Source organism: Adiantum capillus-veneris, chromosome 19 (assembly GCF_014529385.1).
Source record: "Adiantum capillus-veneris isolate H3 chromosome 19, ASM1452938v2, whole genome shotgun sequence".
Classification (NCBI taxonomy): Eukaryota; Viridiplantae; Streptophyta; class Polypodiopsida; order Polypodiales; family Pteridaceae; genus Adiantum; species Adiantum capillus-veneris.
Window position 1 is genome coordinate 110,627,908 of NC_140949.1, and position 14,051 is coordinate 110,641,958.

The 14,051-nt window shown below is 41.5% G+C and overlaps 1 protein-coding gene across 6 annotated transcripts in view; it reads right to left on the minus strand.

The window, feature by feature from the left end:
• Window positions 1-2,448: 2,448 nt before the first annotated feature.
• FACE2 (farnesylated protein-converting enzyme 2) overlaps window positions 2,449-14,051 on the minus strand; it is a 48,197-nt gene continuing 36,594 nt past the window's right edge. For 4 of the 6 annotated variants that reach the window (XM_086491109.1, XM_086491110.1, XM_086491112.1 and 1 more), the window contains exon 8: window positions 2,449-2,771. In XM_086491109.1, coding sequence (XP_086347235.1) covers window positions 2,641-2,771 — 131 coding nt within the window. In that variant the 3' untranslated portion in view covers window positions 2,449-2,640. Of the gene's footprint in view, window positions 2,772-6,733; window positions 7,037-14,051 lie in introns of those variants that run through there. The other 2 variants (XM_086491114.1, XM_086491113.1) reach the window with 2 other exon arrangements.

The following is a 14,051-nucleotide window of genomic DNA, read 5'->3' on the forward strand; positions in this document are numbered from 1 at the left end:
TGCCTAGGTATTAGGTCAGGGAAGCTTGCCTAATCATAGTCCTCATCTTTTGCCCACAATGCTCCTCATGTAATCTCTCTTTGCACAAGTTTGGAAAGAAATGGTCCTCATCTTTTGCCTACAATACTCCTCTTGCCGTCTGTGTACTTGTCATCAAGTAAACATTGAACAAGGGGTATATTGAAATGTAAAAAAGATGAGGCTAGTTGTAAAAAAGATGAGGCTAGTTGGGAGTCATGAATCATATGCTTATGAAAATACTTACAATCTCAATAGACAACAATCATTCTTATGATCATGATATTTTGGTTCATGTAGCGCTAGCCTAAAATACCAAAAGAGAGCTCTTTTTTCATATACTAATAACATAATGATCTCTAAATCTGTCATAGGAAAGTATTTCAAGCAAGAATGCATTTCATCTTGCACAAAAGCACAAATCAGGTGACGACGAGGATGTAGGGTAGGCTTACATACCTATCCAGTCTCGTAGCCCTCATTTATTTTTATGTTTTCTCATGGGCCATTTGAAGTCGTAAATGTAACATTTCATTTTTATATTTATGTTCCCCATACATGGTACTATAGTCACACATGGATGTAACCTTTTTGTGTCAAGACGTAAATGTAACATTTCATTACTAACAAAGGTACAGTGAGTGATCAAGCCGCAAAGCTGGGGAGATCTAGGAGGCCCCAGGATGAGGGGATGCTCCCATCAATGGAGGAGATTGTTTTAGAGGATAAAATCTATATTGGTGAGACATGGGAGACGCCCTGTGCAAACTCACCATGGAGTACATCAACACGATCATGCACCCATCGATGCGGACCATCTTGTAATTCTAATACACATCCATCATTTTGTATCTGTCCTCTGAGATCCACACCCACTTTTTGTATATGTGCCTCACGCTCTTGATACCCACCTTTTACAGCTTTAATAGTTTTTCTGTTTAGTTAGTTTTGTTTTTTTTCCACACCCACTTTTTGTATATGTGCCTCACGCTCTTGATACCCACCTTTTACAGCTTTAATAGTTTTTCTGTTTAGTTAGTTTTGTTTTTTTTGTTCCAAACCTTGGTATCAGACTCACCATGATGTAACTCGTTGGTCTCATAGGTCATTATGGACTTTAGAATACGTTGATATAACATTTCATTTCATCTCTCTCTCTCTCTCTCTCTCTCTCTCTCTCTCTCTCTCCCCCTCCCCCTTCCTGGTTACTTACTTGAAAAATCCCTCAAGACGCAAATGGTGCCGATTCTGAGGGCAGTGCATCACTGAGTACAAAGCAGGCCCAAAGGCGATACATTAAAGATTGGGTACGACTAGCCGCGTGGCAAATTGTAAAAACTGAAAGCCAAGGTAAAAACCCTCTCCGGAACCATGAGAGTCTTAGCTTTTTGTGCCAAGCATCTCCACAACTATGAGACTCAAGAAAGAGATAAATCAACCCATCTGACACTGATAGAATTATTTCCAATTCACAGACCAATTCAATAACCTAATTATTACAATCCAAGAATGCTCATTCATGCCTATAAACATTACAAAATGAGATTGCTCATTCACTTGCATAAAGTATCATGAGGAGGCAAACTGCATCGTGAGGCAATAAAATAGAGGAATGGCTGCCTACTGTCCATAATAAGTCTCTCAACACCATTTTCTAAGATGTGTACGACGGTCTCAAATTGCATGCTACGGAAAACAAAACAATATGATCCTTGCTGCTTATAAAATTAGTTGTGAACTGATTTCAAGTCCATGGTAATGCATAAAAATTTGAAAACCTGTGGAAAACCTTTTTACAATTTACTTTTTTGGGCTAGAGCCGACAAGCCGGCAAGTAACTGCCTTTGATTTGCATGCATGCAAACAAGTCAAAGACAAGTTATCTTGCCGACTTGCCAACAAGGGGAAAAGCGCCTCCAAGCCGTATCGTGGCATGTCAACAGGGAATGGAAGCAAGTTTCCCCCTCAGGGGAGTAAAAAGTCTTTTCATGCCATGTTAGTCAATCCATGTTCCCTGTTAGTCACCACCACCCGAAGGTAACGACAGGAAATCACCAAACGAATTCAGTGATGCACTTAAGGACCAAGGCCGAGAGAGAGGGACGAACCCTTGTAACTCACAGACCGTGTTGAATCTTGCCCAGGTACTCTGGGATTTTCGCCCAGTAGAAAAAGGCCCCCGTCCACCGGATGTCCGGTAGGACTGCCATACCAAAAGTGGGCGTCGGCTCAAAGGAGGCATCCCGATCCGGCCAACCATGGTCGCCAAGGCCCACACTATCAAAAGAGAATTGGGGACATTAGCAGACCAGCGGAAGACCAAAGTTACATCCCATGATCACCGACGTTTTACAAGAATCGAGATCGCAAGCTATCTCATAAAAATCTCATCGCATTTCCACCAAAATCATAGTAATGATAACATTGATATAAATCAAAGCTTAATGAATTAGACCCAGAAGAAGAATCTTACAAAATATATCCATTACAAGCTATATCTTTCAGCTCCTTGTTTCAAATATGAATCCCTCTTAAGGGACATGAAGTACCCACAATTAAGGGCCCTTTTACATATCCAATCTTCCAGGACATTGACTTGAAGAGGATCAGTTCTTAGAATGGCTACCTCCATTTGCAATGGCCAAGCCAGCAGTAGCATACAGAGGACATATTATTGTACAGAAGTGGATGAGTGAGTGGCATCAGCATGAAATAGAAACCAAAGACACCCACAAGGAACATGAAAATCAGCCCTACAAAATAAAAAAGAGTTTCACTGTCAAATTATGACTGGCTTGAACCTCACTAGAAATTACTGGAATCACATATATTACTGAATAGAAAATGCAAACAGAAGACCATGGACCTAATTAACAAGGTGAAAACTTGCAACTGTCTTCTAAGATGCCTATGCAATAGAGAAGAGAAATAACTATAGTGTACTCAAAGTGAACTAGCAGGACAGATTTTTTTGGCAATAAATTGGAAAGAAAGGCACATTCTAAAAGAAGAAGAAATTTTTACCTTTGGAAGGGTTGGAAAAAAACAACTTGTTGCACAACTTTGGTCATTGCCAGAAACTTGGATATGCCCTCTTATTGGGGACCAAGAGCTTGTTACAACTACGGCCATAGACCGAAACTTGGTGCTCTACCGCGGATGCCCAAACTTGAAGAGGCACTTACAAGGCCCAGCAAATTTAACTGCCATTGGCCCACCTCGTGACTATTGGGGTTCGTGGGCTATGGCCATGGGGACTGCTATGTGAGGTTGATGTTCCATGATGTACATGAGCCATGTATGGATGGTCGCGATTCCCTGTGCATGCATGATGGAGCTACATGTGATGTTCCATGATATACATATGTATGCTCATTGCCCATGAGTTTATGTATGGAAGGTCGAGCTAGCATCTCTCTCTCTCTCAAGAGCTCTAGAAGGAGGGGTCAATATTCGCTATGCACGCAAGATGGAACTACAGGTGACGTCATCCCTTTAGTCGGCCCAAAGCCTAGTCTCTATGTAACCGGCAAGTCACTGACAAGGTGGTGAATGGACAACAACACCATGACTGATAAGAGCACATGCAATTCTTAAACTTGAAAAGAGAAGAAGAACTGAAAAACTTGAGACGAGACACAATGGAGCGTAACAAATGCACTGGCCCCAAAGTTAGGAGCCCCCTGCGATAGACTCGGCCTCCAACTAATGACCAAAGAGTTTCCCCAAGGCCCATATTTAAAGGCACGTGGTCAAAGAGAAACTGTTATAAGAAACCGGCGACCCCACAAGCTACAACACCCCAAAAAGTCAACTGCTTTCATAACTAGCCGGAAAGCGCTTGCCTTAACTGCCATGTCATCAACATCCGTACGACTATGCCAGCAGATCGTACACATTGCCATGCCAGCAGTTCCGTGATTCGTGACGTCAATCATGTCAGGAATCCCGCCGCCACGTCTCAATCTTCCCTGGTCTCGGACTCGGTTCCTTCCATCCGGTCCAGCTCTTAACTTGACCCTAGCGCTTCTCTTCTGTTCTGATACGGTCATGCCATGTCTTCACTTTGTGACATACGCCCCCCCCCCCCCCCCCCCCCCCCCCCCCTTTTCCCTCCCTCCCTCAGAGAAGAGTAATTGCCCTCAATTACCGCTGCAAAACAAACAGCAAACAAGAATTCAGTAGACACTGACTTCATGCAGACATGGATTTGACCATCACTCCCACAACAATACAAAATAATAGCATGCACTAGCACAATCAACAATCAACAATGGCATTCGCATCCTTGTTCATGTTGGGACCTCAAACACAAACTGTAATCGCAATGAATCATTAAGCCATCACATCCAGGTCTTTACCGACATTTACTAGATATTGAGATGCACTAAACTCGTCATATTCATCAATAATATCAGACCACCAATGGATAGAGACAGAATGCTAAAAACATTTCACCCAACATACTCAAACAAACAAAAAATTGCAAGAGGACTCATCATTGTTCGAATACCTTATTCACTTTAAGGAATTCCAACCATAACATCACATATCATGGCAAACAATCTATGTACATATCATATGGCAATCATCGGGCAGAGCACTGTCAGCACACCAGTACCCTCAAAATGTCAGAGATGAATCGGTTGACCTATCTCAATCTATCATAAATTTGTGAAAAAGGAGTGCAGTGGCTCCTCTCTTGCGCAGTACCCATTGCACCCGATTCAACCCACACAGTCGACCCAAATTTTTGGAATGGTCACTGCTAGATCAAAAGCCTCAAGGTGAAGCTCGAACAATTGAGGAGTATATGCCAAGTCCTCTCCATCCAGCTTGCATCAAGAGCCGGGTAGTTGCTTTCCCTCTGTGCTAAGATTTCTCAAGTACAAAGAATCTCCTCGATCTCTTCTCAAGTACAAGAATCTCCTCGATCTCTTCTACCTCACTTTGATCCTCTCACACCCGACCTTTGAAAATGCCGTAGTAGACTCGCATAAAAAACATTGTGAATCCTCCAAGTATCTAGCAACTTCAGTCAAAAGGATACCTCATTGGTCTTCTCAGAGACTTGGAAGGGCCCATAGTATACTTAGCTTTGATTAAAGCTTCTCCTCATCCTTCACCTTTCCCAAATGTGCCTTCTCAAAGTAAAAAGCACCCAATCACCTTCCTTCAACTACAAGTAGCATCGATGCTTGTATGTTGCTTTCTTGTGCCATTCTTGAGACTTTTGCAAAGCCTCCTTAACCTTTGAACAATATGTGGCTGGATCCTCTACAGATGATCAGCATGAAAACCTTGTCCTTGCTCCTTGATGTGTGAACAATCTTGTTATAAGCAAACTTCACCAATGGCCTTTCAAAGATATAGCACTTCAACAAGTCTAATAATGCTCAACAAAATCTTTCCATCTGTTCCTTCAAAGACACTTTGTCCAAAGAAGCAACTCGTAGGAAAGTATATCTTTGGTTGTAGGTCATCCTCAAGTGGTTCCATGCCGTCAAAACATTGCTTCAAACTGAGGAGTCAACCAAATAGATGAACAGAGCCTTTTGAATTTGACCCAGTTTCTAGGCACTTTTCCATGCAGTAAAAGCGTAGACCACCAGCATTCCCTTTGAGGTGGGATACCACCTTTCAAACCTTGGAGGATTTAGTAAAATTGCCTCCGGAAAAAGTGGTGTCGAGCTACTAAACAAAAGACAAGGCCTTATGGGTATCCTTGTGGCCCGAAAAAGTGTCAAACTTATCGATTTGGCCACCGTCCTTGAATTCTTTCTTGCCCTTTCTCTGCTCGAGGTGGTTGTACTTCGGCTCTCTCGACAACCTCGATTCTCAAACCAAAAGATTCCTCTTTCTACTGAAAGCGGTTCCGAAGATGTTAAGAGTCATCATAAGGAGTTTCTATGCCTAAACGAAATGATCTCTTGTAGCTCGTTCTTGATCTCCTTTTTTGATACTTGCACTTCTTCGACTTCTTTCTTCCTCACCGAAACTAGGCGGAGGCAATCCCCAACTTGCAAGTAATTCCCACTACACTAAGAATATCGAAGCATCGAAACTCAAATCAAATCAATGTACTACCTTCTCCGAGAGGTATCGCCCAAACAGTCACCACTATTCTGCACCAAAGGGACTATTTCAAGTGATTCCACATCACATTTAGAGCAATGTATATCACTGTATATGTTTATGCGTGATCCTGTTGTAAAAAGAACAAAAGAGTATCCTTTGCACTCTACTACACTTCGTGGGGAGAAACACGTCAAAAGAAATTAGAGGAAGTGGATTTCACGCTCGGTAGACCAAGAAAAATCTATGGATCATAGTGCCAGCACCAATCACACTACCGATTGAAATTGACTAACTTAAACAATGCATACTCCGTACAGACTGCACAAATTCTACCTAAAGATGAGTAGGCACTTGGCATCATAATTCACCCGTAGATGATAATTGTTTTCATTTTCTTGGTGAAAGCACCCCCACACATAGTGCATGAAAAACCTCACAGAAAGTGGTAGTGCACTGTGCTAGGGCTAACCATGGTAAAATTGGACTCGAAATGTAACTTCAAAGAATCACTACAAAGGAGGATGAAGGCCTAGCTAGTCTAGTCAATAGACTCAAGAGCACAATCACTCAATCGACCTACTTCAATGCCAAGTAGAGAAAGATGACAAAGTACCAACCTTCTGAAAGCATTGCTAGATAGCTTCAACAACACCGTCACAATTTTGAAGGCAAAAGAACCTGAATCCTCAATGTAAGATGTAGTCAATTTCACTTCAAGAAGAGGGGAGAACTCATGAAAGCTGGAAAGTTCAAGGGTAGAGAGGGAGGAGCATACGCCACTACATCAAATACTGCATCTAGTTCAACAGTAGCCTGATCATCATCTAGCTCAACTAAGAAGAGATACGGATGTGGGAAGGCCGGCATATTGCCAAAGATGCTTGAACACCAATCCACGTCCTCTATGTTGGAGAAGTATCAATCCACCCTCAATGAGCTACTACAAAGACAAGAAGACCAACAACGAGAGTAAGGGCAAGGTAAATATTGTAGAGGAAGGAGGAAAAAACAACCATGTCTACTACGAGCATGACAAATTTGCATTGTAAAAGACATGAGTAAAGAGCCCAACCATTTTGTTTTAGGATCCATATTGTGGGATGACTCTAGTGTCGTGAGTTGGTCCTATTTATGATTGCCTATACATTGGCATATCTATTGTTACCTCAACTCATCCTATTTGAGGAGGAAAAATAGGACCCTTATTTGAATGGCCATTGCATCTTGGTTTATCTACCTAAAAGGGGCTGTGTTTATAATTGTCCTTGTCATAAGCTTTCAAAGACCAATAGGAGGGTTGTTGAGGATGGGCTATGGGCTAGTATCACAAAGAGGGAAGCGTAAACTAACATTTAAACAAAATTTATATATTCAAGAGAACTGACAACTGAGAAAAAAGTTTGACACATCATCGGGGACTAGAAGATGGGCTGGTCCCGCCACATAAAGAGAATATCTTTATTACTAAGGGAGAATCTTTACAAGCATAGGAACGGGGCAAATGCCCATCCTCAATTCTTTCTTCTTTTATTTCTGCTTCTAACTGAAAGAGAGAAAACTACTCTATCTACTAAGAGGATTTTCCCCTCTTTTGTGAGATTTTGGAAGCTCTCTTAAACGAGAGTCTAGATTCCAACAAACCTTCTCGGAAGCTCTCATAGAAGAGAGTCTATCTTTTGCTAACTTGTTCCCTTTATACTTAATCATTACTACAATGAATACGAGAGAGAAATACGCAAAATGCACACATACGCTTGCTGTAATTTTCTGCACATTACCTGAAATTCTTACCTGAGCACATTCTAATGCCGAAACGGAGGCCTTTTTGTGATGGGATTGCACCAAACTTTGTGTATGCATAGGATAAGTAGAGAAGACTGAAATTATATAAGCGCTCTGCTGAAAACCGCCCTAAATGAGATGATTAGGGGCTGAAAACAGAGAAATTACAGCCACTACGCTCTAGGAAGAGAGCGCCTGCTGCAACTTCTCGCCACAACTTCTCAAGAAGGTGGCTATGGTTGTGAGAGTCCTTGTTCTAAACAATGAGAGCTCAGAGCTACCACATATATCAAAGGGGCTATTCTCAAGTTCTAATGGAGAGCTCCACCACGTAAAGCACGCTCACATTAGGGGGGGTAGGAGCACAACCCTTCAACTTTCAAGTTTTAAAAGTTCACTAGTCACTTAAATAATATGTAACTAACTCGCAAGTGTTAACAATAATTCTACCGTGAGAACATTAAAGGTTTCCGACACAATGCCACACTAGCACTACTCTTGTACTACCTGTTCACACTTTTCGTAAGGCCTTATTAAAAATAATGAAGGCCTTACGATTACTGGTCTATGGACCCCATCTCATTCTTGTGCTTACACTAACGCGCGTAATTTTTCTTAGCCTAAAATATGAGGCTATTGTCTTCCCCTTATTGAGGGCCCGATTTCCCAATCACTAAGGCTTCAGGGTATTTTCTGATAGGGTCTCCCTGAGGTGTTCTAGCCCGCATTTAGGCACACGTGAGGCACTAGAACTACTAATTCTATTATGATGTGCACATAACTAATTCGATAATTATTTTTGGTAAATAAATTTATTATTTACAAAATACTTATTTTCTAGTAAATAAATTAATTATTTACAAAGACTAATATTGTTACATCTCTCTTGGTTCTAAATTCTTGACGTCAACTCTAGAGCATCAACATAAATGTGCAAGATATTTGGGTAATCTTGAGGCATCTAAAGGGGTGTAATTTTTAAACTTGACTAAATACTTTCGATGTAGTCTCCCGGACTTTAGTTGTCTCTGTTAGTGGTGCATTATCAATCCTGGCTGAAGGATTTCCTCAATCTCATCGACTTCTCGAGGATCTTTCTGTATTGGAGTCATGGGAGGAGAACCAACATATGGTCAGAGGAGATTTACATGAAAAGCATTATGGATGCGCCAATGAGAAGGCAAATCCAATCTAAAATTCACATTATTAACTTTATCTGTGATTTTGAAAGGGTCGTAAAATCTATGGAAAAGTTTAACAACTTGTTAAACTTTTCCTTTTCCGACTCGCTTTTTCAATCTAACTTTCTCAAACTTAAGTAGGACATATTGTCCTTTTTCAAGATTGTGATTCCTTTTGTGCTTCTCTGCTTTACTCTTCTGTTTCTCTTACGAGCAAAGAATCGCTTGTTTTACTTGTTGATAGGCGGTATCTATATCATGCACAAATTCATTAGTGGGAAAGATGTTTTCTTTGGTAACTAAAATAGGAAGTAAAAGGAGCTTCCCATAGATAATTTCAAAGGGAGCTTTACCGGTCGAGGAATGTTTGGTATTATTATACGCAAACTCAACTCAGGGTAAGTATTGTTCCCATTTAGATTGTTTTTCTGAAACATAGCAATGGTATTAGCAATTTTGCTTTACCCATTTGTTTGTGAATGATAAGTTGATGAAAAGTCAAGCTTATTTCCCAAATTCTCAAATAGTACGTGCCAAAATAAACTAGTCATGCGAGGATCTCTATCGCTGACAATAGTTTTTGGCAATCCATGATGTACTTAAATCTAAGCTAGAAATACTCTAGCCATGTGACTGTTTTCTTAACTAGAAGGAAATGTGCTTGCTTACTGAATCTGTCTATAATAGTCCAGATTGCATCATTTCCATTCTTTGATTTAGGAAGGTCTATAATAAAATCCATGGCAATACTTTCCCATGGAGTGTTAGGCACAGGGAGTGGTTGAAGCCTGCCATAAACTTTGTCTATCATATTTCACTTTTTGACATACTAAACACTCACGAACATAATTTTCAATGTTCGTCCAGAGTGTTGGCCAAAAGGAAAACCTTTCTAGAGCATTGGTAGTTGCAAATAGCCCTTGATGGCCTCCATAGGGAGAATCATGTGCTTCTTCTATCACCTTCTGTCGTGAAGGCTGAGCTATGCATATAGCTTGTTGATGATATAATGTATTATCTTTAATAGAATAAGGTGGCCTGCTTTCTCTATGTGAGAGAGTAGCGAAGACTCTGATGATCTGTCTTAATTACAAAATTAGCTCCTAAAAGATAATGTTTCCATATGGAAAGAGCATGAATTATTGCCATTAGCTCTTTCTCATAAATGAAAGCATGCAATTCTGCATCTTTAAGGCGCCAACTTTCATAAGCTATGGTGTGACCCTCTTGGTTCAAGACTGCTCCTACACAATCTCCAGATGCATCACAATACACCTCGAAAGGTTTGCAAAGATCAGGGACAGTGAGGACAAGTCTATGATTAAGTAAATACTAAAGCTTTCAAAAGCTTGTTTTTGTCCAGGTGACCAGTGGAATGGAATCCGCTTCTTAGTCAAAGCATGGAGAGGGCCGGCTATGGCGGCAAAGGCTTGAATGAAACGCCAATAATAGGAACAGAGGCCAAGAAAACTTTGAACTTCATGTATTGTAGTTGGTGTAGGCCATTCTACGATTGCTTGAATCTTGTCAGGATCCATTCTCACCCAAATGTGAGATACTATATGGCCCAAATAGTGAATTTCTTATAAAAGGAACTCACTTTTCTTAGCATTCACAAATAACTTGTGTTTAAGTAATTCTTCAAACACTGTTGCGAGATGTTTGTAATGTTCTTCTTCCGTCTCCGAGAAGATCAAAATGTTATCAAAGAAAACTGTTGTAAATCTTCTATATAAATGGAAAATTCTATCCGCCATTCTGTTTAAAGTTGTTGGTGCATTAGTGCATTCGCTCAGATTTTTGATTTGGGCTCATTTCGGCCTCCGTTTCCACTACAGGCAGTACTGCACAGGCTATTTCGTCATTTTGTGCAGAATTTCTGTCAGTGCCATTTTCTACATAACAGGTGTCTTATAGTCTTCTACGGTTTGTGCTATATAGCACGTGTTGTTCCCGCTCCGTTTCTCCTATTTTTCGGCAGTTTTCACATCAGGTGCAACATTTACCATGGCTGACAACAACAACACAGATGTGTTCAAGATGTTTGCTGCTGAGGACAGGTTGGATGGAGACAACTACCCTATGTGGGCTTATATGATGCAACATGTTCTTGTGTCAAAAGGCGTCTGGAACATTGTGCAGGGCATTGATGTACGTCTTGGTTCTGAGGATGTAGGCGATGTTGAGGATGTTGCAAGTCTTGCTACAAGGATTGTTGCTGTTAGAGTTGTTTTGCCTACGGCAGAACAAGCTCGTTGGGATGTTAAGGATGCACAGGCTCATGCATTGATTGCGTTGGCTGTGAAGCGCACCATTGTTCCTCACATCCGTTCAGCAAAATTTGCAAAACAGGCTTGGGATATTTTGGCTGGTCTTTATGCAAGTCGCAATGAGGCTAAAATTGCTTTGCTGCGTAAAGAGCTGGAGTCGAAGATTATGCATGAGGAAGATGATATGGACACTTTCCTTGCTAGTGTCAAGGATATCAATGAGTAGTTTATTTCTGCAGGTGAAGTCATTTCAGACAGTTCCCTTGTGCAGACTGTTCTTGATGCCTTACCAAATTCCTACAAGACTTTTGCTAGTACTTTGAGATTGATGACCCAAGGAAATCCTGAAGTTGTCAAGTTTGATGCATTATGCACATTGTTGTTGCAAGAGTCACTTTCTAGAAAAAACAGGACTAGGCAGCGTGCAGTTGAACAGGCTTTTTTTGCTTCTCAAAGAAAGGGGGGTAACAGTAATGCAGCCACTTCTTATGGTTTTGCTGAGAGTGGCAAAAATTCTGTTCCTAATGCTTCTGCTGGCAGCACTTCCTCTGGCAATTCTAGTGATAAGGGCAAAAAGAAGATGCGTTGCCATTATTGTAAAGCTAATGATCACTTGATCAAGTCGTGTCCTAAGTTGAAGGCCAAAGAGGCTAAGAAGAAAGAGGGTGGTTCCACTGCAAATGCTGGTTCCACTACAAATGCAGCCATTGTTGAGTCTTCTGTGAAAGGAGACTGTGATGCTGATGTTGATGCAGAATGGGCTTTTAGCGCAGAGTGCACTTACAATCCTGCTGTCCATGATGCATGCTTGTCAGTTGCTGCAGATTTACATGTGTGGTATTTTGACAATGGTGCTACAAAGCACATTACCTCACATCGTGAATTGTTTACCTCTCTCGAGTCTGTCCCTCATGGGAATTCTGTCACTTGTGCCAACAATGCCTCTTATCCAGTTCAGGGAGTTGGAAAGATTGTGCTTATTGCTGCAAATGGCAGTTCCTTCACACTTGTGGATGCACTTTATGTACCTGGGATCAAGAAGAATCTTTTGTCTATATCCGCACTTGCTAGACTTGGACTTGTAGTCAAATTTGTGGATGACAAATGTACAGTTCATGATCTCAGTTTTGGTGATGAAATTGTTGCATCTGGCCTTTTGTGCCGTGGACTGTATAAGCTCACTTTGTATGACAAGTGTGGACAAAATTTTGCAAATGTTGTTGCAGATTCAAGGGCTATTTCAGATGCAAAACTTTGGCATGCACGTTTTGGTCATCTAAATTTTGCCAGTTTGCTACGTTTGCAGAAATCTGATATGGTTGCTTCTTTGCCGCCTCTTGAAGCACCTGTCAAACATGTTTGTGAAGGCTGTATGTTGGGTAAGATGCAACGTTCTAAGTTTCCAAAGGATGGTTCAGTTCGGGCCACATGCAGGTTGCAGCTTGTGCATAGTGATGTTTGTGGGCCCATGCAAACTCCGTCCTTGGGCAATTACCTGTACTTCGTGACTTTCATTGATGATTACTCCAGGCATGCATGGGTATTTCCGCTTAAAGCGAAGTCCGAAGTTTTTATGTGCTTCAAACAATTTCTGGCTATGGCTGAAAATGTCTCGAAGTGTACTATGGGCACCCTCCGTTCCGATCGAGGGAGGGAGTATATGTCTCATGAATTTAATGCATTTCTGGCTAGTCGTGGGATAAAACACCAATGTACAGTGCCTTATACACCTCAGCAAAATGGTGGTGCTGAGAGAAAAAACAGGTCACTTACGGAAATGGCATGATGTATGGTCAAAAGTCAAGCTTTGCCGCATTCTTTTTGGGTTGAGGCCATCATGTGTGCCACTTATGTGCTTAACAGGTGTCCTACGAAAGCTTTGCAGTCTATTACTCCATATGAAGCATGGCATGATAGAAAGCCTTGTATTGAGCACATGCGTGTTTTTGGTTGTTTGGCATATGCTTTGGTGCCACAAGTGCAGCGCAGAAAATTGGATGAGAAGGCTGATGTATTTTTGTTGGTTATAGTGCTGAAAGCAAAGGTTACAGGTTGTATCATCCGCAAACAAAACGTATTCTGGTTTCACGGGATGTAGTGTTTGTGGAAGATTCTGTTCAGCCTTGCTATCATGTACTATAGACAGTAATGTAAGCTCACAGGACATTTATGACACTTTGTTGCCTCTTTTCAGTGATGGAAATACAAATGTAAGTTCCAATGAGGCAAATGTACAACCTATTGGGGTTTCTGAAAATGTTACAGATCAGCCTATTACTGATGCAGATGTACATGATGTACTTGATGAGGAAAGGGCTGAAAATGAGCAGGCTAGAGGTATGCCAAAATGGCTAGTGCACACTTTGCGTGACAGTAAATTGGATGCACCTTTGTCCAAGGTTGTCCACGTCCGTCGAACGGAACGATCCGTCAGTTCCGTCTCGTCCCGTCCGTTCCGTCCGATCGAAAAAAAAATGACCGTTGGCGGACTTTTTTGACTGTTTTTACAGCCGTTTTGTAGCGCCACGTGCTGGTAGTTTTTGAACGCTAAAACTTGAACGTTGGGGGCCTTGGAGCCTTGGCCCTTGGGGCATCATAAGCCAATGTGCCATCCCACCCCACCCCCCCCCCAACATCCACACACACACACACACACACACACAAAGCCACATGGGCCATGGCCATGGCACATGGAATTTGAATTTTGAAGCTTGCTCTCTCT